This window comes from Pollicipes pollicipes, unplaced genomic scaffold (genome assembly GCF_011947565.3).
Source record: "Pollicipes pollicipes isolate AB1234 unplaced genomic scaffold, Ppol_2.1 Scaffold_2555;HRSCAF=2994_pilon_pilon_pilon, whole genome shotgun sequence".
Lineage (NCBI taxonomy): Eukaryota > Metazoa > Arthropoda > Thecostraca > Pollicipedomorpha > Pollicipedidae > Pollicipes > Pollicipes pollicipes.
Window position 1 is genome coordinate 9,177,996 of NW_023596136.1, and position 24,492 is coordinate 9,202,487.

General features: G+C 52.4%; 1 protein-coding gene across 1 annotated transcript; it reads right to left on the bottom strand.

The window, feature by feature from the left end:
- Positions 1-12,176: 12,176 nt before the first annotated feature.
- Positions 12,177-22,668, bottom strand: LOC119108355 (ATP-binding cassette sub-family B member 10, mitochondrial-like; the record flags this gene model as incomplete). The annotated part of the gene is given in 13 exon segments (XM_037231934.1): positions 12,177-14,360; positions 15,032-15,176; positions 15,601-15,697; positions 17,008-17,135; positions 17,328-17,494; positions 17,919-18,134; positions 18,681-18,813; positions 19,291-19,461; positions 19,953-20,063; positions 20,631-20,795; positions 20,797-20,834; positions 21,578-21,778; positions 22,569-22,668. Coding segments are annotated over 13 exon segments (1,791 nt in total), but the record flags the coding sequence as incomplete, so codon positions are not given.
- Between the last annotated feature and the right edge of the window lie 1,824 nt (positions 22,669-24,492).

Sequence of the window (24,492 nt, forward strand, 5' to 3'; positions counted from 1 at the left end):
GCCTGACGATACCGGGACCTACAGGACTAGTGGCCTTTTATAATTCCCGATCGCCATAAGGTAAGGTAGGGGTAAGGTATGAACTAATTATTTCCCACGAAGTTACATCAGTGAGTCATATGGCGGAGGTCAAATTGACAGCACAAGGAAAATGGTGCACCCTAGGCAAATTCACATCTCATTTTAGTGTCAAAATACATACCATGCAGCATAAGTCATAAAACTTCTTGCAACATCAGCACACAATTATCATCACAGTTCCTAAACAGAAAAGCCAATGTTGTTCATCCTGAACTCTGAAGTTTGCCAAATTTCATATATAATGAGCCAGGGTTCTGATAATTGATTTTGCAACCTCCATCAGTCATGAGTCAAGTGCCTCAATGTTATATAGTCTGAACTTAGTCAAGTAAAAAATGGAACAGCTGAGTTACGAGCTGAATCAGAATCCACAATCTGTGCACCAGCTCGGAACTGACTCAAGACATTCGGGCCAAACCCAAGTCTGATGCTAACCACGTCTCGAGACTAGTATATCCCATTGTTTGCACTATCCGGATGACGATATCATTCCCAAGGCCCTGTAGTCCGGGATATATCAATATCATACTCAGCCTGTGGATAGCACTCTTCCGTAAATTACGCGCAACACTTCCTTCAGGCACGTTTCCTAACCACCTCCACCATGCTCCCCACTGACCACCAACCGACCGACCTTGCCGCGGCCTAGGAGCAACTCTCATTCAAATGGGAATTGGTATCCCGAAACGGTGAAGGTTTTCGACTCCCATCGAGCGACTAAAGACATTCACGACGCTCACCTCTAAACAACTTCATTTCCTCTGTTATGCCCTGGGTTGCCGGGCTGCTCTGTTTAGTAGGGTGTGTCATCGAGGGGGTTCATGTCTTGGAATCAGCTGAGACAAAGTTTTTCCTTGGCACACGGATTAATGGCAAACTTTCGTGTCTGTTGCACCGCACCAATGTTAATATTCGTGGGTCGAGAGCAGTTTTTCTTTGACAGGCCAAGACAACCTATTCGATACTAGCGCCACCTATTTTACGCACTGGAATCATCATCCAACACGCTTCAAAGCTGCCACTTTCCACACTACTGGTCCTTGGTGGAATAAGTATGAAATAAACGTCAGGAAAAGTACCAGCAAAGCATCGCTAAACAGCATTTATGCTAACAGTAAGAAACATTAATTTTTGGTAAAACCCAAAGCTGTGCAGCTATGAGAATGCTCTAGCAGACTAGGTTAGGCTCAAGTTTGTTATTGCTAACGCATCACTGTGGTGTTGATTTGCAATTTATGTGTTTTTTTTTGCGTGGGAGATATGGGTTAATAAGTTTAATTTGCCGGTACTGAAACATTTCTTTCGAACAATTACTTGCATAAGCGTGCCGAAGGCTAACCGGTCGCGCAGAAAGCATTTTGTGATAGGCCACCTGGCTCCACTACCCCACCACCAACTACCGACTGCTGGAAAGCCTTGAACTACATCAGGTGGCTGATCGAATCGAAGAGGAATCTCACTAACGCGATCTTCAAGACCGCGACGGTAGAAATCAGGGAACTGTGGACCAACGAAGCGATCCCTGTTCATGGTCTAAAATACGTCAAAAAGTTGATCGAGAGAGATTGAAATAACCCCAACGGAGCTATCAGTAAGACATCAAAGAAAGAGAGTGACACAGTGACGCGGCCACCGCGAAATTCAACAAGCTTCTCGATGTCGCGAAATGCAAGTGCAAGCTTCAGTGCATCTTTCCATGCCAGGTGGTCTGCACAGTGCATCAGGAGAAGGTTGCCATGAAGGGCCACTGCAGGCACCGGAAGCTTACCCTGGTGTCATATGGCCGGGATACGATTGCGACAAGGGAGCCTCGCGAGGTGCGGAGGATGGCCAGACAACTTCCGGGGCGTCGTGGCTCGGACGCCAGTGAGGCGGTGTCTGCTGCTGGACCTGAGTCGCCTTTCCCGCCGGCTGCTTAGCCCTCGCCACCTGCTGAGCCAGCGCTGGCTGCTAGTGCTGCCCGCGAGCCTGTCCGGGACCAAGTGGCCTTAGCACTGGCGAATCAGCCGAGAGCACAGATTCTTACACGGTTCCGTACATGGTAGAAGGCGGCGACAGCGCCGATTGTTCGTTCCGGTTGAGACCATTGACTGTAGATTATGGTGTTAACGATCTGACTAACACCGCTCTGGCGGTTGACAGCTACGATGGCCTGAACCGGGCCGCTGATGCTATAACCAACGCCTTTGAACAAGACAGCACAGACGGACTGGCTGCTTGAAATCAAATATCGTAGATCTTAAGAAGATCTGCTGCACAAGAGACAGAGCGAGAAAGGAGACGGTTCGTTAAAATTTTGAAGTAATCCATGAGTCAGGTTTCACCATCCTCCACTCCGACAGCCGCGAAGGCAGCAACTACATGAGCCGCACGGAGCCAGACGAATGCCTTCGAAAAACACGTGGTTGTCATCACTGAGCCAGGCAACCGCCACGTGACTCATTTTACGTCCGAGTTCGGCCGCGCCCTGCACTTGTTCAATGAGCTACACTCCGTGAACCCGCAGTGCGATGGTGCATCAATGTGCTTGGCTGCGATGGCACGGCCGTCAACAGCGAAACGATAGGCGACGTGTTCCAACTGTTTGAGCTGGCCACCGGGTCACCCGCACGCTGGTTGACCTGCCAGTTGCACGGCAACAAGCTGAACCTCCTCCACCTGCTGTTGAGCCTGGATGGCACGACCACGGGCTCGAAACTTTTCTGGACCCATCGGCAAGACCTTTGCTGGAGAGGTCTGGGAGAGGGACGTTGTAGCATTCAAGCCTAGGTCGGGGTCCGTGCCAAACCTGCCGGTCGAACTGATTCAGCAGCTGAGCACCAACCAGCAGCTGCTGTAACTTCTGGCCTCCCACGTTCAAAACAGCTCTGTCTGAAATGTGGCGGCCCAGCGGCAAATCGGACCATCGAACCATGCCAGGTGAATATGAAAACGCATCATCCTTCAATTTATACCAATGAGGGTTTAAAGCTCATCGAGTATCAATTGATATTTCGTGTGCTCAACGTTGAATAATCTAATGTTCAGTACGTAGCAAAGTGTTCTAATATATTCGCGTTTGTTTTCACATGGTTGACACTGGCCGCTCGCCTGCTGCTAGTTCACATCTCTACCGAGACCTCCAGCAGCGCTCTCAGGGACCTCGTCCAGTGTGTGATTGGCCACTATGTGCCGGTATGGTCCGCCATCCGGAAAAACAGCTGCTGCGCCTTTGGCTTACACAGCTTGTTCCGGAGCATCGCGATGCTCCGCGACCTGCTGCGGCACGCATGGTCCTCCAGCGTAGCGGGTGCTGGGTCCGTCCGGAACAGCTGCTGCTGGACATGGTGCGGGATGAGAACCGCATGGTCCACGAACAGGCGGTTCTGATCGTAGCGCCGCTCGTGGGCAGTGAACCGAGGGTCTTCTTCACGCCAGGGTCTTCGCCATCTCAGCGGTAAACCTAGAGGCCGTGAGGTACACCGAGCTTATTCCTTGGCACAGACCAGTCACACAGCCTCTATTGCGAGACCTCAGGGACTGCGTGCTGCGGAACAAATTGCAGGCACCGCTGACCATCTCTCCTACCTGGTTCACACTAGGAGTGCAACGCAGAGCCGCACTGCCGAGGACGTCTGCGGCTGGAGCTGGAACTTCGGCAATATGCGGAGCCCAGCTGCGACGGTATTTCTGCTACTGTGCGATCTCTGCCAACACGCGTTTTAGGTTTCCAGTCTGTGAGTAGTTGCTGTTTGGGCCGGTGCGTCGAATACACAGGCTCGGCAAAAAGCAAGATGTGCATGGGGTCACCTTACCGCGCGCCCACCTCTACGCTCGTGGTACAGGCTGCAGAGCTTGCTGTATGTATTAAGTTGTACACCAGACAATATATTTTGAGTCATATGCTATGAATAGTTTTGTTTGCACCACGTCAGTTGTGTTAGGGAAGTGAAAGTATAAATCAATACCAAACAGCATGCTCGTACGAGTTCATACTCCACAGCACATAAAGTTTCCTCCAAATGCCAATAAATCTGGCAATGTCTGATCCGCATATTAGACCTTAGACCGGGACATTCTCATACAACGGCTTAAGCAGCGCTCGGTAGCAACATTTCTATGCACAAAGGTATTTTGTGTCGCTTGCCGCCCACGGCTTGATATTACCTGCGACGACGCACGGCGCGCAGCATCGGGTGACTGCAACGCCGGGTGTGGGCTTACGGCGATATTGTGATCGACTCGCGCCTCACGAATTTAAGTTGTTGGGAAAAACTTATGCTGTGCTATGTACTTTTGGACTCTTGCGCCAAAGCATTTCTTTGTCTCACTTTGTTTTGCTACTGATGGCATACCCTAATGTACATATATGTGTGTGTCTGTGCGTGTACGTGTGCGTATGGGTGGGTGTGCATATGTATATATATATATATATATATATATATATATATATATATATATATATATATATATATATATATATATATATCCATTAACTATATTCAGACTCTGCCTGCCTGCCTACCTGACTTTGCCTGGCTGATTGTCAAGCAGGCGGGCAGTGTCAGGCATGCAGGCAGAGTCAGGCAGGCAGAGCCCGACAGTCAAGCAGGCCGAGCCCAGAAGTCAGGCAGACAAAGTCAGGCATTGAGTGATACAGAATCAGGCAGGCAGGCAGAGTCAGACAACCAGAGCCAGACAATCGGGTAGAGTCAGGCAAGCAGAGTCAGGTAGACAGATAGGTTGTAGAAAGGGATATATATATATATATATATATATGCACACACACACACACATATATATATATATATATATATATATATATATATATATTGTCATTCTCGTCATCATATATATCATTCTTGTTTGCGGTCAGTGCAAAAAAATTATTTGCGTAAGTGTCCAGGAGCGTGACGGATGAAAAAGCCGCCAAAACCTGTTGACAACGCCATCCTTCAAACCTATGGAACCGATCAATAAGAAACCTTTAGAATTTGATGCCGCTTGGTCGATAGCTTGTTCTTCCCAGGACATGGTGACTTTGAGATAGGTCAAAGGTCACCAAAAATTCAAAAAAGTGGGAAAACCACCTGAAAACATCCCCATTTCCAGGCGTATGGAACAGATCCGTACAAAATTTTCGCTTATTAATGCGTCATTGTTGGAATCCTCTGCCCTCCAAAGCATGGTGACGGTTCGTCACGCCAAATGTCATGAAAAACGTCCGATATCTCCGATATTGTCTGCAGACGTCCCCATGTTCTGAGCGTATGTGACCGATCGGCACGAGGCCTGTACCAATCGATGCACAATGGTCCATAGCCATTCTGTCTAGAAGCTAATGTCCTCGTGTGACTTCAGAGGCCACCATAAGTACCCCCAACTTACAAAAAGTTTGTTTGCAGATGAGTTTCACTGATAATCTATTCCTTCCAGAAGATGGTGACCTTGGATCAGAGCAGAGGACGGAAGAATGCCCCAAACCAAAATTATGGTTTGCAGGCAGCTGCATGCTCCGAGTTCGTAAGACTGATAGGCACAAAACATCTACTAACTGAAATATTTACCATTCGATGCCGCTTGGTGGATAATCTGGCGAGGTCCATCTTTTCACATATTCATCCGACCATGATCTCAGCTCAAGCCCTGGCGCTCTCCAGCTATCAGCTGCACAGTAGCTGCACCACTGCGACAGTCTGTCTCAAAAACGCACTTTATCCACATAATTGCACCTCGATCTGAAATCTCCAAGTTTGGACTACCGGCTTTCAAACAGACCTAGGGTCGATTTTGACTATGTTAGTGCAGATGAGAGGTCGTTGGTCAGATTATTCTTCCAGTCTAAATTGGTAGTAACTTCGACTACCCATGTAAACGGTAAGTTTTTGAAGGGATGAACAGCCAACGAACCAGATGACAGTGTGTATGTCCTGGTGCGGATGTCGAGCTAGTGACAATTGCGATGACCTTTGACCCTTGAATCGCGTATCTATATCACTTGTGCATTGATATCATTCTGGTTTCTTTTGTCACGTGTTATTCCAAGGTCAAGCTAGGTCGAAGCATGATCTTTGTGAACAAATTTGCTTTTTGAAGGTGTTCCTGTGCGACGTTTAATGGTCTTGAATTCTGAAAGCTTCCTAATGGCGCTGGGTGGGTCAATGCAACAATAGCCTTCCCCGCCTTGATCTGGCATGCCATATCGCATGAGTACCGATAGTGTAGGGCAGCGCGTCTATGAAACCAGAGGTACGGGGTGGGATTCTTCGCGGTGCCCACTCTTCCTGCCAGGATGGGAGGCAGGCGATGCCCAGCATCTGAGTGCGCTGTAAAAGCCAAATGACAAAAGCGACGTCACAGGTCACACCTGTAGATGTTCACTTTTCTACTCCTGTTGCAAGGTTTTCCGAACTCATATGACACCATCCTCTGCATTGTTTTAGCATATCAGTTCCTTACATAAGAGCAGGCAGCTAGGCGTCCTAATGAGATCCACATGACCTGATTGACCTGTCCAATATTATGTTCACCATATTCAATCACACCCATCTAATGCAGCTTGACCAGAGCTTTCCGATGCCGTGTCTGCCGTGGCCATAGCCTGCTAGTCTCCGACATCTTTCGGGGAGGCCCTGAGGCCTCATCATTGGACGAGTTTGAAAAACTCGCATAAGGCTGAGCGTGTCATGACCGGGTCTGTCCTTTCCTGTCCCGTCTTGTCTTAAACAGAACATATGAGCGTGCGCTGGCCAGGGCGGACGGGTTTTGGGTTTATCTGTCTTCTGTTTTTCGTTCTGGCCGTCATTACCCTCCGTCCTCCGCTCTCGGTCCTCTGTACTCAATGCTTGGATTTTGCCCCCCCCCCCCCAAGTCCTCTGTCTTCTGTCCTAGCCTGCTATCTGCCGTGCACTAACATGTGTTCTGCTGCTTTGTTTGTCCCATCCTGCCACGTCGCTTCCAGTATCTAGCTTTGGCGCCAGGAGAACGTCCCTGCCATGTCTCTGACGTCAGAGCATATGTCACGGTGGCCTTTACCTGCAATCGATTTTTCAGCGTTTTTACCAGCATGAGTGAGAGAAACGTTACATTAATTTGCGTTTTATGCTACAAAAGTTAGCTAAAAAAATGTCACGCGGTCTGAAACGCTCACTGGGACAAAGTGCGTTCATACCAGGTGGTTCATTCGAAATCTATCTCCGAAATACGGAACCCCTAAAGTTCCGGCGCCAACAGTACGTTGTGTCTATGATATCTAAGAATCAAATCATCTAATTAAGAAATTCAAACGGTGGTTATCACGAGCTACTTCACCCAGGCACTGATGCCACATATATGACATGCTTGACGGTGTTACATGCAGTGCAGATTACCTTAGAAATCATCAAAATCCTCAGTGACCCCAGGTCAACGGAAACCAGTATTTTCAAACCAATATCAGAGCAAGTATGCCAGCAATATTGGCCATAGATCTACGTAACTATGTGAAACGAACGAATCACGCCATAAAACTAGAATTTTGAGGTCATGTCAGTTCAGGCTGTCATGTCAGTTCAGGCTAAGGTCATGTCAGTTCAGGCTAAGGTCATATTAGCTCAGGCTAAGGTCATGTTAGGTCAGGTGAGTTCATCCGATACGATTGGTCCGCTTTTCCGATGGATTTGGAGGATTATGTTTGATATATTTGTTGCTTCTATTTTTCCGCCTTATTTATCTCAAAACGGGAGTACCAAACGTTTTATCTCAACACGAATTTCGCCCCATGTGACGCCTAATGGTAACCTAAGGTAGGGAGTCTCGTGTAGCGTGAACGGCCCTGGCTGGAGGGCAAGACAAAATATGGTCGAGAATCATCTGTTTGTCACGGCGGTACAAGCTGCAACATTTCGTTTCATCCCAATATTACCACGGTCAGCAAAGCGAGAAAAAATATGGGTTATCAAAACCTTTTCTATCTTATGTCATGGACAGCCTAAGCCATCCGTTTATAAATCATTTCGATGTGTGAAATGATTTATGATGTAGACAGTGGAATGAATTTCCCAGGTTCAACTAAATGTGGACTCAAGTTTGTCATGACATTGTCTGCCGAGCGTGACGTTCTGTTAGGGCTCCCTGTTTTCGCTGTTAGAATTTCAGATACATTTGAATGTTTTCAGGTGCACGGGCTCCTCCGTTCACGGGCTCCGCCGTGACCGGCTCTGTCGTGCCTACAGATCCGGCGCGGTGTCGTCAGTAACAGCACCACGTCACCAGCTCCGACGTAGTTTGACCGTCTTCGGCGCATTATCGTCACCTTCGTGGTACCACGATTAAGGGCTGCGTAAATCCTGCCAAATCATGAGCTGACAAATCTTAGAATTATTGCGGTCTGCAATTCCAAAGTCTGGTTCGGGCAGACCGCATGCACAGCGGGACGAGTTGTAGCAGGTGCTGCCTCTCTCGGAAACTAACTGATCTTACACTGGGGTGGACCGCTGGGTATCCAGCGTTGATGCTCTCCAAGTCATTGTGACGGCACTGGCTCCGATGCTGTGCATCAAAACCGTCGAAGAGCATCACCTGTGCTATGGAAGCACCTATCTGTCTCCGGTGCGATGCTGGGAGCTTTGGCATGGCATAGCGACCTCCTCCGCCAGGTCAAGTTTGTTGGCATGCTTCGTGTTCAGAAAAATGTGGTGGACTGTGTACAATTAGCTCAGAGATACAACTCGTGTGTGGTCGTTAAAATGCACGTTGTTGCCGGCACGGGCCATGCGACATTTTATGTGAACCATTGGAATGTTTTTAGGAAGGGTCTAGAGGAAGAAGAAAAGCTTTGGAGAATAATGTTGTGGTACAGAGGTAAGTACAGGAGGTCTCGGTAAGTTGAAAAGGGGAGAACACAGCGCAATAAAGACTGCTGATGAAAATCCTCAAAAGTTTACCGGAATTTACCTAATTGTTTTCATCTTATATTCCGGTTTTGCCGGCGCTCACGCTTTTAGAGGACATCGATGACTTTTACAAACTTAATGGGGGGTCACTGACCCCCAAAGGTTTTTCCGGAATGGTTTCCAATCGGCACAGCGTAGCCTCGCCAACATTGGCATAGCTGTAGACAATCGAATAGCAGAAATTGAAGTAATTTTCCTTTATCATGCTTGGTCTCCAAAGTATACCAAAAGAAAGCTGCAAGGAAAATATGAATACAAAAGAGACCCAATGAAGACAACTGAATCAGACGCTTGAGCCCAGCGGGCTATGCGTCCTAATCCAAGACAGGAAAGTGTGCACATCCTTTACGAGGAAAACATGAGAGGTGAACACGTTAAGTATGCCTAATATCGAATTAAGCAATTGCATCGCTTGCGTAGCTTGGCCGATACCGCATTGCGCAAAAGACACTAGCTATAAAGGATACATTTTAACGGCGGGAGACAAGTATTCATATATTTAAATCGTTGGCGCGCAATCGTCAACTTTGTTCGAGGCAATCAGGCATCTTAGGACGTCACATAAGCAGCGTTTTTCATGTGAAGTACATCTAGAAATGATGCTTTAGTAATTACCTTGAACCCCTTGACCTAATACTTGGTGCTGGTCATCTATGACTTTAAATTTAATCGTGTGTTTCGACCAGCTCTCCGCACGTCCTGGATATGGGGTGTTTCTATAATGCCATATTGAATAATATTCACTTCATTCAATTACATTCACTAGTGACCACGAAAATTTTCCGAAGTTAACTTACTATTGCTGAAAACAATCCCATAGTAACCACTACGATAGTACATGATGCTGGAAACCATTATTAGCCGAACTGAGTTGTTATTTGAACTAATTTAAACTGATCAACCCAAACTTATTATGTCTGCATGATGCTGACAATCGAGCAGTTAAGATCGGCGTCCAGAATTGCTCACTGCTGGTGTCGATTTCGACAATTATATTTTCGGGCATAGCGCGGCTATAATTCCGATTCATATTTCGCCTGCTTTCAATGTTTTTAGCAGCCCAAAATGCAGGCAGACCTTACCAGGCTCAACTTTGACAGTCAGCGACCATTGTTCGGCGCGGCAGTTCCAATCGGCTCCATTGCGTCGTGGAGCGGACATGGATTTGTTACTAAGCTAGCAATCCGGCCGGCGAACCCCACGCGCGTGGTCTCCGTAATGGTATCAGCTGTAGGCGCGCGGCTGACACTGGGCGGGGCAACGCTGCCTGCCAATAGCGGCAATTATTCATACTACGGCAGCCGCTCTAGGAACTAGTTTGGAACATTTGGTCTGGACATTCTGTGCCTTGGACAATATGTGCATGGGACATTCTGTACTTTGGACATTCTGGACATTGGGCATTGTGATATGGGCTCATTCCACTATGCACCCTGTTGGAAGTTACTTCCCATTTTGGGCATGGTGTGCGTTGGGCATTATGAACTTTGGATATTCTGTACCTTGGACATTCTGTACTTTGGACATTCTGTACCTTTGGACATTTCGTACCTTGGACACTATGGTACGGACCCCGCCATGCTGACTGGCTGACAAAAAATCTTGGCGTCATCGTCAGCCGGAGCGTGACGTAACAGGCCATGTGACTTTGTGGTGACGTGACATGCGTAGGACGAATACTGGGCCGTGATTGGTGCTGACGACAGACAGAACGCGGCATTAGTAAGGGTTCGAACTGAATATCCTCGAGGACGTGTTGACCTCTCTAAAGTAAGGCCTCGATTACTGCCATAGGTACTGTTACAGTTATCTCCACGTCTCGTCTAATACAGGTCAAAAGGATATTGTCCTAGACAATATATCAAGTGAAGCGATCTACCAAAGTATAGGGTAAAACGTATAGGCACTCCCTAAGTGTAGCTGCTAAACTTAACTGATAAAAAGCTGCGCCAGTCGAATCATGCGCGTCGCAACAGCAATCGGCAGGTCCAGCCCAGCCCATCCACAAACATCTGTTATTCTGAAAGCGTGTTTTACAAACATCCAAGTATTTGAATACTTGACGGATGCTGACAATATGTATTTTCGCGCATCCATCGCCCGATCGATTTAAAAGGAGCATCACCCGCCTGGAACTGTGAAGTTTACTGAATGAGTTAAGTGTATGGAAAATATGCATAACAGTGGTATTCAACAAACACAGCACACCAAGCCTGACTTGGGAGAAGGGAGCCGATCATGCTTCTCGGCTCTCATTTGGTGGTGGGTTGGGTACATCTGAACTGACATGATGTGGGTGGAACGAAGCTGATCCACACCGATTTCACTATGTATCTGCCGTCCAGTGTTGATGATACAACTGCACACAGCCTGGCCTGAGTTGGGAAGAGAGGATTGGACGCTGGCCCAGTTTCCCATGTTTCTACCCTCCTGTGGTGGTGATGAGAGTTCACCTGTTCTGACCTCGCCGGAGAGGAACCGGACGGGAACGAGCCCCTTATGCTCTGTGGTGATCACGTCAGTATGCATCATTTGACCCGGCAGGCAAGCAGCCGACCTGGCCGCAACCCGTCTTCGGCTTTATCACTGCCCTCCTGCAGTACTCCCGTGGGTCGCCTGACTGAATTGAGAGGAACGGAGCTGATCGGGACAGGCCCAGTCTGTCCTCTCTCCGTTCTCATGGGAAAACTGTGCCGTCATGGAGGCCATGACCACGTGAGCAATCTAAGGGTGGCCAGAGGGCGGTTGCCGTCAGTTAATGATAGGCGGTGAAGGAGGAGAAAGGTGTTAAGGCAATTTAATGCACGCAGCGATGTGAGTAAACTGTTGAACGTAAGCGTTCCGTGAAATGGCTCTTGTCTTAAATGCTTTGGAATGGATGGAACGTACGACTTTGGATCAAACCACGCAATGAGCAGGGAGCTTGTCTTTATTCCGGAGCCGCCAGACTTCCGACTTCCTCTCCAGACCCGGCTGCGGAGGGTCCCACGTACCGTTCAGCACCGCACTACGGACATCCGAGGTCACGTTGGCCCTCTGGCCAGTTAACCGACGCATGTCTGCTCCGGTGGTGTAGTCTCTGCTGGCGCTGAAAACTCAGCGGCCGTGTGAACGACAGTCAGGATCAAGCCGTGTGCTTCGTGGACCAAATGAAGACAAACAAGCCAAAGATATCAGCGTCCCTTTATTCTATATTCGAAAGTCACAATAGCTTCCAGAGCACAAGAAGGCCGGCCACCGAACACATCACGAGTCGCACGACACCAGGTCCGGAAATGTCATGGCACTCATCGCCGAACACATCACGAATCGCACGACACCATGTCCGGAAACGTCATGACACTCACCGGTCTTGGCGATCACAATGCCGCCACCATACGCAAGAGGTCCGTGCTATGACAGGGCTCCTCCGGTGTAACAATTGAGCGCCACTTACCGCGTGTGGCGTCGATGTACGCACCAAACCGGCTATCACTTTCAGAGCACGGCTCAAGGCGGCCAATGACTGCACCACTGTGAAATGGATGTGGTCTGCCATATCACACCGAACATCCTCGCATTTGTTCAATAAATATAGTATTCATTCGGACAACAAATAACTGATCTTTCTTTCTTTCCCCGTAGACATTTTTCAATTAGGACATTTCCGGAGGCAAACCTTAGCAGCGGGCAGAAGAACAGAACGGAGCATGCGCCAGCTAAGACACGCAACCACTACTTACGGATGTGCTGTACATACCCTGACATGATAGCTATGTGAGCACACTGCGCACACCTGTTCCGAACGCCCCACAAACGGGGTGCGGTGTGACGTAGTGTCTGTACGTCCCCAAGGGAAGCGCGTCTCCCGCGCAGCTACCAGTGGTCACCTTCACACCAGGGATCTGCATCAGCGCTTACGGGGGCCAACGGAAAGCGCGTCTCCCGCGCAGCTACCAGTGGTCCCCTTCACACCAGGGATCTGCATCAGCGCTTACGGGGGCCAACACAACAGTAAAGAACGGCTTGAGAAGATTGTGTGCGACGCGACTGTGGCAGAAAGCCTCTGGCTGTAGGACGGATGGACACTAATAACTAGGCGGAGGACTTCACAGCCTAAAACATGTTCTAGGGCAACGCTCTGAAGGCGTCCATATCACTATATGGAGAGGACTCACAATCCTTCTAATACCCGGCTACAGAACCATTACATGGCGCATAACTCATCAGTGCAAATGGATGAATGAATGAGCCAATTAATAAATTTTTTAGTAAATGAGAGTCGAAAAACCCATCATGGCGCAGACTAACCAAAAAGTAACGTATTGAACAACATTTTTTCCATCTTAGCTTCCTCCAAAAAAGAAGAAATGAACAGTATTGTCCCGAGCTGGGGCAGGGGGTGGCGGGGGGGGGGGGGGAGGACGTATACCCGGTGCATTCCCTACAAAAAGCCATTGCATGTACACCCACACCTACGTAAGCTTACCGTGTGACAACTAGCGCCTCGTCTTTGCGAAGCTTGTCAAAAATAAACACTACAATATGATGCTTGTATTATGACTGCTTTGCTTGGTGTTTGAGCCCAAAGGAGTCAGGTCGACGATCATACCCGGGCCATTGAATTTCGTGTCGAGTCAGAACAAGAAAAGACCCGAATTGTCCTACCAGAGCCGTTAAATAACAATTATTTTGGCTATGGGGATGGCGACCAGGACCAAAACTGCTCGCCCTATCCCGTAGCTGACCGGCCGTGACGCAGTGGGACCAGCCCGGAGGAACGTCCAGGGCTCGTGTAGTGTTGGGGCATAAAGCCCCGGTACCATGTGCCTCGCGTCACATGCTTTGGAGTCTATCATTCCGCCCACAGAATCCCAGTCCTCGAGTCCAGGCGATTTTCCACTTCATAAACAACGGGCTTTGGGCAACCGAAGCGCTCCGTGCCCCGAGCCGGCAGCCCTACGAGGCCTGCCGTCTCTGTGCGCGCGCCTGCCCGGCAGCTCTGGAGAGCTCTCAGCTCTGGATGGTCTGCCGCTGCACCAGCCGCCGGAAGACGCCGTCACTCTCAGCTCTGGATGGTCTGCCGCTCCACCAGCCGCCGGAAGCCGCCGTCACTCCTGACCAGCAGCTCTGGAGAGCTCTCAGCTCTGGATGGTCTGCCGCTCCACCAGCCGCCGGAAGACGCCGTCACTCTCAGCTCTGGATGGTCTGCCGCTCCACCAGCCGCCGGAACACGCCGTCACTCCTGACCAGCAGCTCTGGAGAGCTCTCAGCTCTGGATGGTCTGCCGCTCCACCAGCCGCCGGAAGACGCCGTCACTCCTGGCCATGAGCTCGTCGTAGGAGCCCTGCTCCACCACGGCGCCGCCGCTCAGCACGGCGATCGCGTCTGCCGAGGCGAGCATGCGGCCACGGTCAGGGCACGGCAGCCGGCGTACGTGTGACCGCCGGCGCAGGCGGCCCCATCACGTTTGTGGAATGAACAATCGTCGGCGAAACACACCGTGCGCCGCCATGGACTGCTTCTTCTCATTGGCCTTGTACAATCAGGTGCCTTCGATTTCGAGATTGAACAGAGGTCTAGGGAAAACTCTGAGTAAGGGGATCAGCCTGCTCTCCTCACCATATCACCAGTCTCATTTCACAGCCAACAACGCGTCCCGGAACTAGCAGATACAACGCTGACGTTCCGCGGAAAAACCTCCTTCCACACTGAGCCGAGTCATTTCCTTGGAAAGAGGTAACACAAGTGACTGAGCTTAAAAAGCCTAAGGCGGATGCCTGCGCCAGCGCTCGCCTGAGCCGCAGGGGAGGGGGGGGGGGGGCGGGCACGTTGCTTGTTGGAAACGGTGTTTTCGTCAGGATAAAATTCACGGACGTCTATGAGGTCGTCCTGGTGTGGAGCGCACATCCGGTGTCATAAATAACTGAGGCGTTGGAGCGACGACCCAAAACACACGCATATTAGTAACGCCCTCGCACTGATCAGCAAATACAGAGGTGATATGCGTTTAGGTCATGCACGAGCGGGCCGTTGCTGCCGGCAGGCGCTACACGTACCGGCGCGCCGCACGGTGCTGAGCCGGTGGGCGATAGTGATGACGGTGCGGCCCCGCATCAGCCGCTGCAGCGCCTCCTGCACCAGGCTCTCGCTCTCGGAGTCCAGCGCGCTGGTGGCCTCGTCAAGGATGAGCAGCCGCGGGCTCTGGCGGCGCCGGCCAACCGTCAGCGCCTCCCGCACGGCCCGCCCCCGGCAGCACGCGCTCCACAGTCACCGCCAACACTGCTCAACTACTCATTGTAGAAAGCGATGCCGTGTTAAGAAAACAGTTAATAATAACAACACACGCCCATTTCACTGGCATGCTATTTCCATTTATTTCGAACAAAAATCATTCCATTACTATCCATTTCGCTGGTCGATTACCTTCATTTCATCATATTCCCTCATAACGCAGATGTTGTAAAAGCAGACTAGCGCCTTTTGTCCCCCGCATACCCTTGGCTGTTTTGAGTGAAGCTGGCAGCACTTCTTTGGAAGTTCCAGAAGTCTTATTTAGGTGCAAAAAATGACATAAGACGCGTTTTTTTCTAACAGAAAAGACGGCGGGCCGGACACTTCTGCTTACCTTCAGTATGGCGCGGGCTATAGCGATCCTCTGCTTCTGACCTCCGGACAGCATCACGCCCCTCTCACCGACCAGCGTGTCCATACCGTCCTGGAGCCTGAAGACGGAAGCTATGTGCATATGCTACAAAGTGATTTTCGTTAATTTCGAATGCCCAAAAAACATACCAAGAAACTTTAAATCAAGTCGCGTACCACATTCCCCGCCCCCGCCCCCCCCAAATATGCACGTTACAACAGAAGCTCAAATGGTATGGCAGTGATTTAAGTTTTCATGTGGATGTCATCGTGTGCCCCAAAACTGTCAAATATTATGCCAGAGATGAAATATACCCAAAACTGCCGAACAAAACGATAATTCACAATCCAGTTGAGGGTCCAAGATCCAAAAAGCACGCTGAGACTACGCAGATAACGAGCAAAACCGCGTAACTAAGCGCCAACCCCTAATCCAAGCTGCTAGTAGACCAAATCTCACACCGTTTGACTGTGTCCAAAGGCGGGGAAATCCCAACCAGTCTTCAATGTCCAGATATGCGAGGTCAGGCAGTCTCCAGTGTCCAGCCGTGCGCGGTCAGGCAGTCTCCAGTGTCCAGCCAAGCGCGATCAGGCAGTCTCCAGTGTCCAGCCGTGCGCGGTCAGGCAGTCTCTAGTGTCCAGCCGAGCGCGGTCAGGCAGTCTCCAGTGTCCAGCCGAGCGAAGTCAGGCGGTCTCTAATGTCCAGCCGAGCGCGATCAGGCAGTCTCCAGTGTCCAGCCGTGCGAGGTCAGGCGGTCTCTAGTGTCCAGCCGAGCGCGATCAGGCAGTCTCCAGTGTCCAGCCGTGCGCGGTCAGGCAGTCTCTAGTGTCCAGCCGAGCGCGGTCAGGCAGTCTCCAGTGTCCAGCCGTGCGCGGTCAGGCAGTCTCTAGTGTCCAGCCGAGCGCGGTCAGGCAGTCTCCAGTGTCCAGCCGTGCGAGGTCAGGCAGTCTCTCGTGTCCAGCCGAGCGCGGTCAGGCAGTCTCCAGTGTCCAGCCGTGCGAGGTCAGGCAGTCTCCAGTGTACAGCTGTGCGCAGTCAGGCAGTCTCCAGCCGTGCGCGGTCAGGGAGTCTCCAGTCTCCAGCCATGCGCGTTCAGGCAGTCTCTAGTGTCCAGCCGTGCGAGGTCAGGCAGTCTTCAGTGTCCAGCCGTGCGAGGTCAGGCAGTCTCCAGTGTACAGCTGTGCGCAGTCAGGCAGTGTCCAGCCGTGCGCGATCAAGCAGCCTCCAGTCTCCAGTCGTGTGCGGTCAGGCAGTCTCCAGTGTCCAGCCGTGCACGGTCAGGCCGTCCCGCACGGCCAGATCCGCGGCGCACTAACAGCCGGCCAGCAGACGATCCCGGCCGCCGTCCCACGCCCGCCCGTCCACCCGCACGTGCGCGCACCCTCTCACCTATCGACAAACTCTGCGGCGTTGGCCTGTTCGACGGCGTCGCGCAGCTGCTGCTCAGTGACCGTGCTGGCCACGCTGGCGCCGTACAGAATGTTCTCGCGGATCGAGGTGGAGAACAGCACGGGCTCCTGCCGACGGGGGGAGGGGGGGATGCGTCACGACGCGTCCGCGTCAGTGAGCGGCCGCACCCACGCCGCTGGGGAGAGACGCGACAGGCATGGGCGCAGCGCCCTGTGGCACACCGGCGCCGGCAACAGACGGAGCGCGACCGTGACCGACCACTGAGCCGACCAGTGATGCGTGACACCGCCCGGCCTGACCTGGCTGACGACGCCGATCTGGTCCCGCAGCCACATGGGGTCCAGCTCGCGGACGTCGTTGCCGTCCAGTGTGACGCGGCCCTCCAGCGGGTCGTACAGCCGCAGCAGCAGCCAGGCCACCGTGGACTTGCCAGAGCCGCTCGACCCGACCACTGCCAGCACCGAGCCTGTTGCCCGGGGGGGGGGGGGGGGGAGGAACCGGCCGTCAGCACGGGGAGAGCACCAGCCATCAGCACGGGGAGAGGGACCGGTCATCAGCACGGGTAGAGGACCGGCCGTCAGCACGGGGAGGGACCAGCCGGCACCCACAGCGAAAACGAGGAAAACTCGTTGTGAAACACAACGCCAGCGTGTGTGTGACGTGTGCAGCGCCTCACGCGGAGATAGTAACTACGACACAGACATCGCTGTACGTCATCTGGGTGGTGCTCCGAATACTTTCGCCCACACACAATGGTCTCGCCGCTTCGGCGGATCACAGCACGCCAAACGCCGCTGCTGTGAGCATGCAGGCGATCCTCGCATGACGCTACCGGCAGCTCTGGGCCGACACACACCCTGCCTGCCGGGGTACACGGCGCGTGGTCTGACCTTCCGTGACGCTGAGGCTGAGGCCGCGGAACACCAGGTCATCGGGCCGACTGGGGTAGGCGAACGTGACGTCCTGCAGCCGCAGGTCGCCGCGGAGGGCGGCCGGCCGCGCGCCGCCCGAGTATGGTAGCTGCGGCTGCCGGTCCACCAGCTGCCAGAGCCGCGTGCTGGCGCCCAGGCCGCGCTGCAGCTCCGAGTAAAACGAGCTGAGGCCGCCTGCAGCCCCACCAACCACACCGGTTACAATAGCCGAACGGCACGGCGCTGGAGTGGGGAGGGACGCGAGGGCACTGGCACAGGTGCACACGGCCCGAAGCCCACCGCGCTGGAGAAGGGTGGGACGTAGGGGGCGCTGCCAGAGGTACACACGGCAGGCAACGCGCCCAGGCAGAAACGCCAGTGCATAGTCGCACAGGTACACGCTACACAGGTACTGGCAGAGTGGTGTCCGAACAAGTAACCGTGCCATGGTACACACGTACATACAGCTGCTGCGGCAATAGCCCGGGCGTCAACTCTGAAACTGTAGCTTTCACAGAAACAAAACTCTAGCTTGGACAGAACAAATGGTTGCAAACATCGTCTTTTAGTCTCGGTCTGCACGTGCGCAAGAGATTTTATTTTTGACCCGAGCCAACGAGATATTCGAGCATAGAGACAGCAGCAGCTTTGCGATATTCCGCTCCGCGGCGTCCGTTAAACCCGTCCACACGGTTCCGCTCCCCCCCCCCCCCCCCCATTGTGCGGGGGGTAGTCCCTCACCGACGGCCACGCCCACGTAGGCGGCGTACAGCAGGAAGGCGGAGAGGTCACCGACCGTGACCTGGCCGGCGCCCACCAGCGAGCCGCCGTAGTAGAGCACGGCCAGGATCACGCTGTTGCCGCTGAGCCCCGTCTGCCGGCGCGGGCGGAGACGTCACGGGAAGGTGGGGCACGTGTCGTCCGGCTACCCGGCAGGACGGCGACGCGTGAGGTACAACGTCGAGTTTATGCGAGACGCGTGTGAGCGGGCTGAGGACGCTGCTCAAGCTGGGTTATATGACGTTACTCTTTACTGACAATGAGGAAGCTCCAGTTCAACACAACGTGCCTCGTAAATGAGCATCCTATCTATATGCGCAGGATTGCATCAAGGGTCCTCTGCAAGCTCGTGACGCAACATGGAATAATCAATACGCAGAATGATCCCGATTAGACAATGGTAATACCGCGCCGACACGCCTACACCTCTCAATCAAAATTCATTGAAACGTAAATACAGAAAACAAATATTTGCATACAATGAACCACAATAAACGTATTAAGCGCTGGGATATGTGCCGTGATAACTCAATGAACACACCGAATCGACAGCAGCCAGCAGTCGCCTCACCATTCCAAAGAAGCCGGCCCGTGCCAACGTCTCGCGCTGACACAAGGCCAGCACGTCACGCGTGCTGCGAGCGTACCCCTCGGCCTCGTGGTCCTCGCGCGCGAACACGCGCACTGTGCGAATATTGGCCAGCTTCTCTTCAGCCACGGCGTTGGCATCAGCTAGGCCGTCCTGCCGTGCGGATCAAAGCGGAGGTAGTTGGGGACGATCGGCGCACGCGCAGAGGTCATAGCTTGGTGGTGCGGTTCAAAGCGGCGGTGGAGGGGGACGCCCGGCGCGCGCGCAGAGGTCACATATTTGTCATGGTTTGCCAGACGTGAATAAACCGGCAGTAACACGATATTGAATGACGTGCTGAGAGTAGTGAAAGAGTGTGTGATTTTACTGGTGCCTGTGAACACTCTCCAACTTATACTGTTGGTTTGGTTGGGCGAAAAGCGATGTTCTGACAACACACAGCGCGTGACGAACATTTCACGAGCCTGACGACAACAGTGAGCTGATCACACAGTTCTCTGAATACACAGCACTGCTATCCCGAGAGATCATAGAGAAGTAATACTAAAAAGGTTTGCAAACCGCTGAGACCAACAGCACTGAGCGAGCGCCAGTGGCTACCGGCGGGCCGGAAGGGCAGGTGTCCGGGGAGGAGGGCAGCTCACCTGGACGGCTCTCGTGATCCTGCGCACGTATCGGCCATAAACGACAGCCACCATGGCCACCGGCGGCACGATACTCAGTCCCACCAGCGCCAGCTTCGTCGACACGTAAAACTGACAACAGAGAGGGCATGGCATCCATGAAGTTAGGACAAGTCCGCGATGGGAACCGAGCGCGGCGGATGCTACCGAAAATAAAGTACGATTTGTTATGCGCTCAGTGGTTTACACGGACATAAACCGGACATCTTTTAGCCCGTTGACCCATTATCGAGTGGTAGCATCAAATACCTGGCCACACCAGAATGGTCCAATATAGCCTTCAGACTCGTACCTCTCTGAAAGGAATGAGCAAATTGCGGTCGGTAAAAATGCTAGTGGTGCTATTTTCTTCGTTACCTTTGTTATCTTCGTGAATCGCATGGTATTCAAAACTTTTCTGTGCCTACATCATAAGCGGGGCGATCGCGTGCTACTATTACAAGTATGCTCAGAATCAACTTTCAAGCGTGAAAACTTGACAACCTCGGCATCTGGTAGACCAAGAATATCCCCTCTCCTTCGCCTAAACTCAAACGGAAAATTAAGTCACCAGACAGAGCGACTACGAAGCAAAGATGACCTCCGCCAGTCGACTGCTCCTCCTGAACGCCGTCCAGACATCCGCGGCGAGCGCCTCACCATCATGGAGACGCTGGCGGAGGCCATGGCGGTGGCGCGCAGGCCGTCCGAGATGTTCATGGTGACCGACTGACTGACGAGCGCCGTGTCGGCCGACAGCCGGTTCACCAGCTCGCCCGTCCGGCTGCGGTCGAAGAAGGCCACCTCCTGGCGCAGCAGGGCGCCCGAACACGGAGACGCGCAGCTGCTGCGCGATCCGGGCGCCTGTCGACGCCACGCCGCGTCAGCGGGGCGCCGCAGAGCCGGGCCGCGGCCGGGCGACGACGGGCCGCGCCGCTGAGCAGGCCAGGGTCGGCGCGGAGCCGTGACCGGCCCGATCAGCTCCGTGCAGCCACGGGGCCGATCGCCGCTGTCTAAACGGCGGGACCGAAAACAATAAGGCACGGGTGCCTGCAGCGCAACCCGGGCCTGGCCGCCGCAGGGCGAACGTGAGTCGGACTTCTGCAGAGTGGTTCCCAGGCGAACGTGAGTCGGACTTCTGCAAAGTGGTCCCTAGGCGAACGTGAGTCGGACTTCTGCAGAGTGGTCCCGGGGAATTGGTTATGAGTCACAGCTTAAACTCCCGTGTTGTTGTCTTTTGGACGCTGATGGAAGTTCACGCAGTGCGCGCAATACTTCATGAACATCGTGTTCGTGCAGGGAGGGATGAACTTTGAATGACGACCATTAGATCTTATCTAAAAATACCGCGGGCCAATGTCGGACTTACCTCGCAGTTGATCAAAACAACGAAATGGCTTTCAATATCAATACCGGGGAAAGCCCAAGCATCCTGCCCTGAAAACACCAAGTCTCCCTAAGTCAGACACAAAATCATGGCTAAACAAACTACATTCCTTCAGCAAAAAGAAGAAGAAGATAAAACGAGCCACTAATCCTCCCGTCACACCCGGCTATCGGGTTACTCTGGCGGGGGCCGCGCGTTCGCTGCTGCCGCCGCCGCCCACCTGAGATGCCCATGAGGTAGACTCGGCCGCAGTTGGCGGCGGCGCCGACGATGAAGACGCCACCCAGCGCCAGGCAGATGGTGATGAGCCGCTGCCGGGCAGTGTCTGCCTCCTCCTGGTAGATGATGTCCACCACGCGGCCGATGGCAAACGGCACCGTCATGGTCACGGCGCTGGAGACCAGCAGCAGGCCCACGGCACCTGTCGCGGACAGACGGTCACGGTGGACGCCTTCTGTCGGTGCGAATGACGAACGACAGCTAGCGTTGGAGCGCAGCACGTCGGCCGCGATCAAATGCGCGAAACGTATTACCGTTAAGCAATTCCATTACGACCCAAATAGTATTTCTACGAACAACCGCTCGGCCATTTCGTACCAGAGCACAGTACAAAAGGCAGACAATGTCTGCCTTCTCAGAGCACCGTCTCAAAGAGGAATACGCCGTCCCAGAGGGGAGCATGTCATCCGAGAGGGGCACACCATCAGAGAGGAGCATACCATCCCAAAAAAGAGCACACTGTATCAAAAAGGAGCGCACCGTCCCGTTCCTCAGATTCGTCAGCCGCCCGCCAGAAAGAACCGCTCCTCAGACCCGTCCTCCAAGCCCGTCAGCCACCCGCCAGAGAGGAGCACAGTGTCCCGTCCCTCAAAGCCGCCCTTCAGACCCGTCAATCACCCGCCAGAAGGAGGGGGCACACCGTCTCGTCCATCACAGCCGTCCTTCAGTCCAGTCAGTCACTCGCCAGAGAGGAGCACACTGTCCCATCCCTCCGACTCGTCCCTCACACTCGTCAGTCCCCCGCCAGAGAGGAGCACATTGTCCCGTCCCTCAGACCCGTCCCCAAGACCCGTGCGCTGCCCATCAGAGAGGAGCACGCCGTCCCGTCCCTCAGTCCCGTCAGTCACCCGCCAGAGAGGAGCACACCGTCCTACCCCTCAGACTCGTCAGCCATCCAACCGCGGGTACCCGCCACCGCGGCCTACGCCTACCTCCGATCCTCCAGCGTTCCGGCCGAGCCAGCGCCATGAGCCGCCGCATCTCTTGCGGCGCGAACCGCGACGCGCCGAGCTTGCCACTGCGCAGGCGCGGCGGGCGCCGTGAAGAGCCAGCGCCGAAGCGGACCGGTGCCGGGCGCCACGCGAGCCGTTAGCGGCGACAGCCGCACCGCAGCCACTCCCAGCAGGCGAGCCAGCGCCATTGGCCTGTCTGGGGAGCGAGCAGCCCGCTCGCCTGCTGTCGGCGAGAGACGGCCCCATGAGGAAACTCAGCGCCACTTGCATAACGTTATGCACGACATCGTGAATGTTTGGAGTCACGGAGAAGTGGGCGGTTGCTTGGGGCTTTGTCATGGCAGTGGGAAATGGCTGTGTACTGGCAGTGTACTGATGACAATGATCAGTACAGTGTCTGCATCTTAGATCATACACTCCTGAATTACATCCCAAGCCTCTTAACCTTGCTCCTGTGTTGCCCCCATGGACCTGGACCTGTTAATGTTCTTGGAGCCCCCCCCCCCCCCCCACGGACCTGAGATCACAGCATCTGCTTGAAGATCAGCTGACATAGAGCCCAAAACAAACCAGTGTGGTTCCATACAGCAGCAAAAAACAATCTCTAAGCATTTGCTGTTGAAAAGGTGACATCAGAAGCCTTAAATGGGCATAACTACACACAAATTCCAGCTTTTTGAGATAATGACTAGAAATGTTTGAAAAAATAGTGAAAACTTTCCAAAAGCAATGCCTGTTTCAGGTTGAGCAGGTAAATTAATCATTAAAAATCACTTTCATGTAGATTTTATCCAAACATTTTGATATGATGGATTGCTGGGTGGCTACAGTCAAATGACATTGGTATATGCTCAACCCCTTGGATGCACAAGCACTGATTCCCACAACCCAATTATAATATTCTGAGTTGATAACATTATTTTGTGGTGGAATTTTAGTGTTCTGCAATGCTTGGTATAATTTGTAGTATGATTAATAGTAGAAAGGCACACAAAATTGCAACTAATAAATGCCAGCTGGGCACCTTTATTTTTGTCAGAAAATAATCACAGAAAATGCCTGAACCCAGAGGTCATAAGTTAATGTGCATGCCATATAACACCAGCAGCACATAACCAAACACTTATCATGTCTGGGTTACATCTCCAGAGCCTTGCAGTGTAACTACAAACATTGGTTACTTTACACCAGCCATATTGCAATGTTCAGTCACATGGGTCACAGGTATATCAATATTTGTCATACTATTACAACTCCAGGTTAGGTCTCACTGTCTGTTGCCCCTGCCCCTGCCCAAATTCAGTCAATCAGCATCAGACAGATTGGTAGCTGCCCCAGCATCCAACCATCTCAGGCTTGATTAACACACGCTCTGGTGGGGTTGAGTCAAATTGACCCCTCCCAAAGGTATTCCGGAGTGGCTTCCGAACTGTGTGGCTCATCTGTGCCAAATTTTGCAGAGCTGTAGACAATTAAGTGGTCAACCATTTGGCACAAAAAATAAGATACACCTTGTAAGGTTGCCGACTTATGGCAAATCAAAGTCAAGCCACGCTTTCAGCACAGTCATTCCAATGGAATTGTTCAATCTGAGTGAGCAACAACAGAGTGTTATACAAAGGCATAATCTCTGAGATGCTTTCTTAGGCAATGCAAATATTGAATGACCAAACTACATGACCTAAAGTCAGGTATAAAGGCCAGACAAAGGTCAAAACCAACTTCTTTTATTACTCTTGTGCTTGCTGTATGGGAGTTGCTGGTGCTTGTTTCAACTCTATTGATAGCAGGAACTGCATTATACACCTTTTATAGACTTCTTAGAGGTCAGAATAGGTCATTGACCTAAAATGACCAAGGTGAACATTTTGTTTGCAGAAGCATACTGCCTAGCATAATCTTT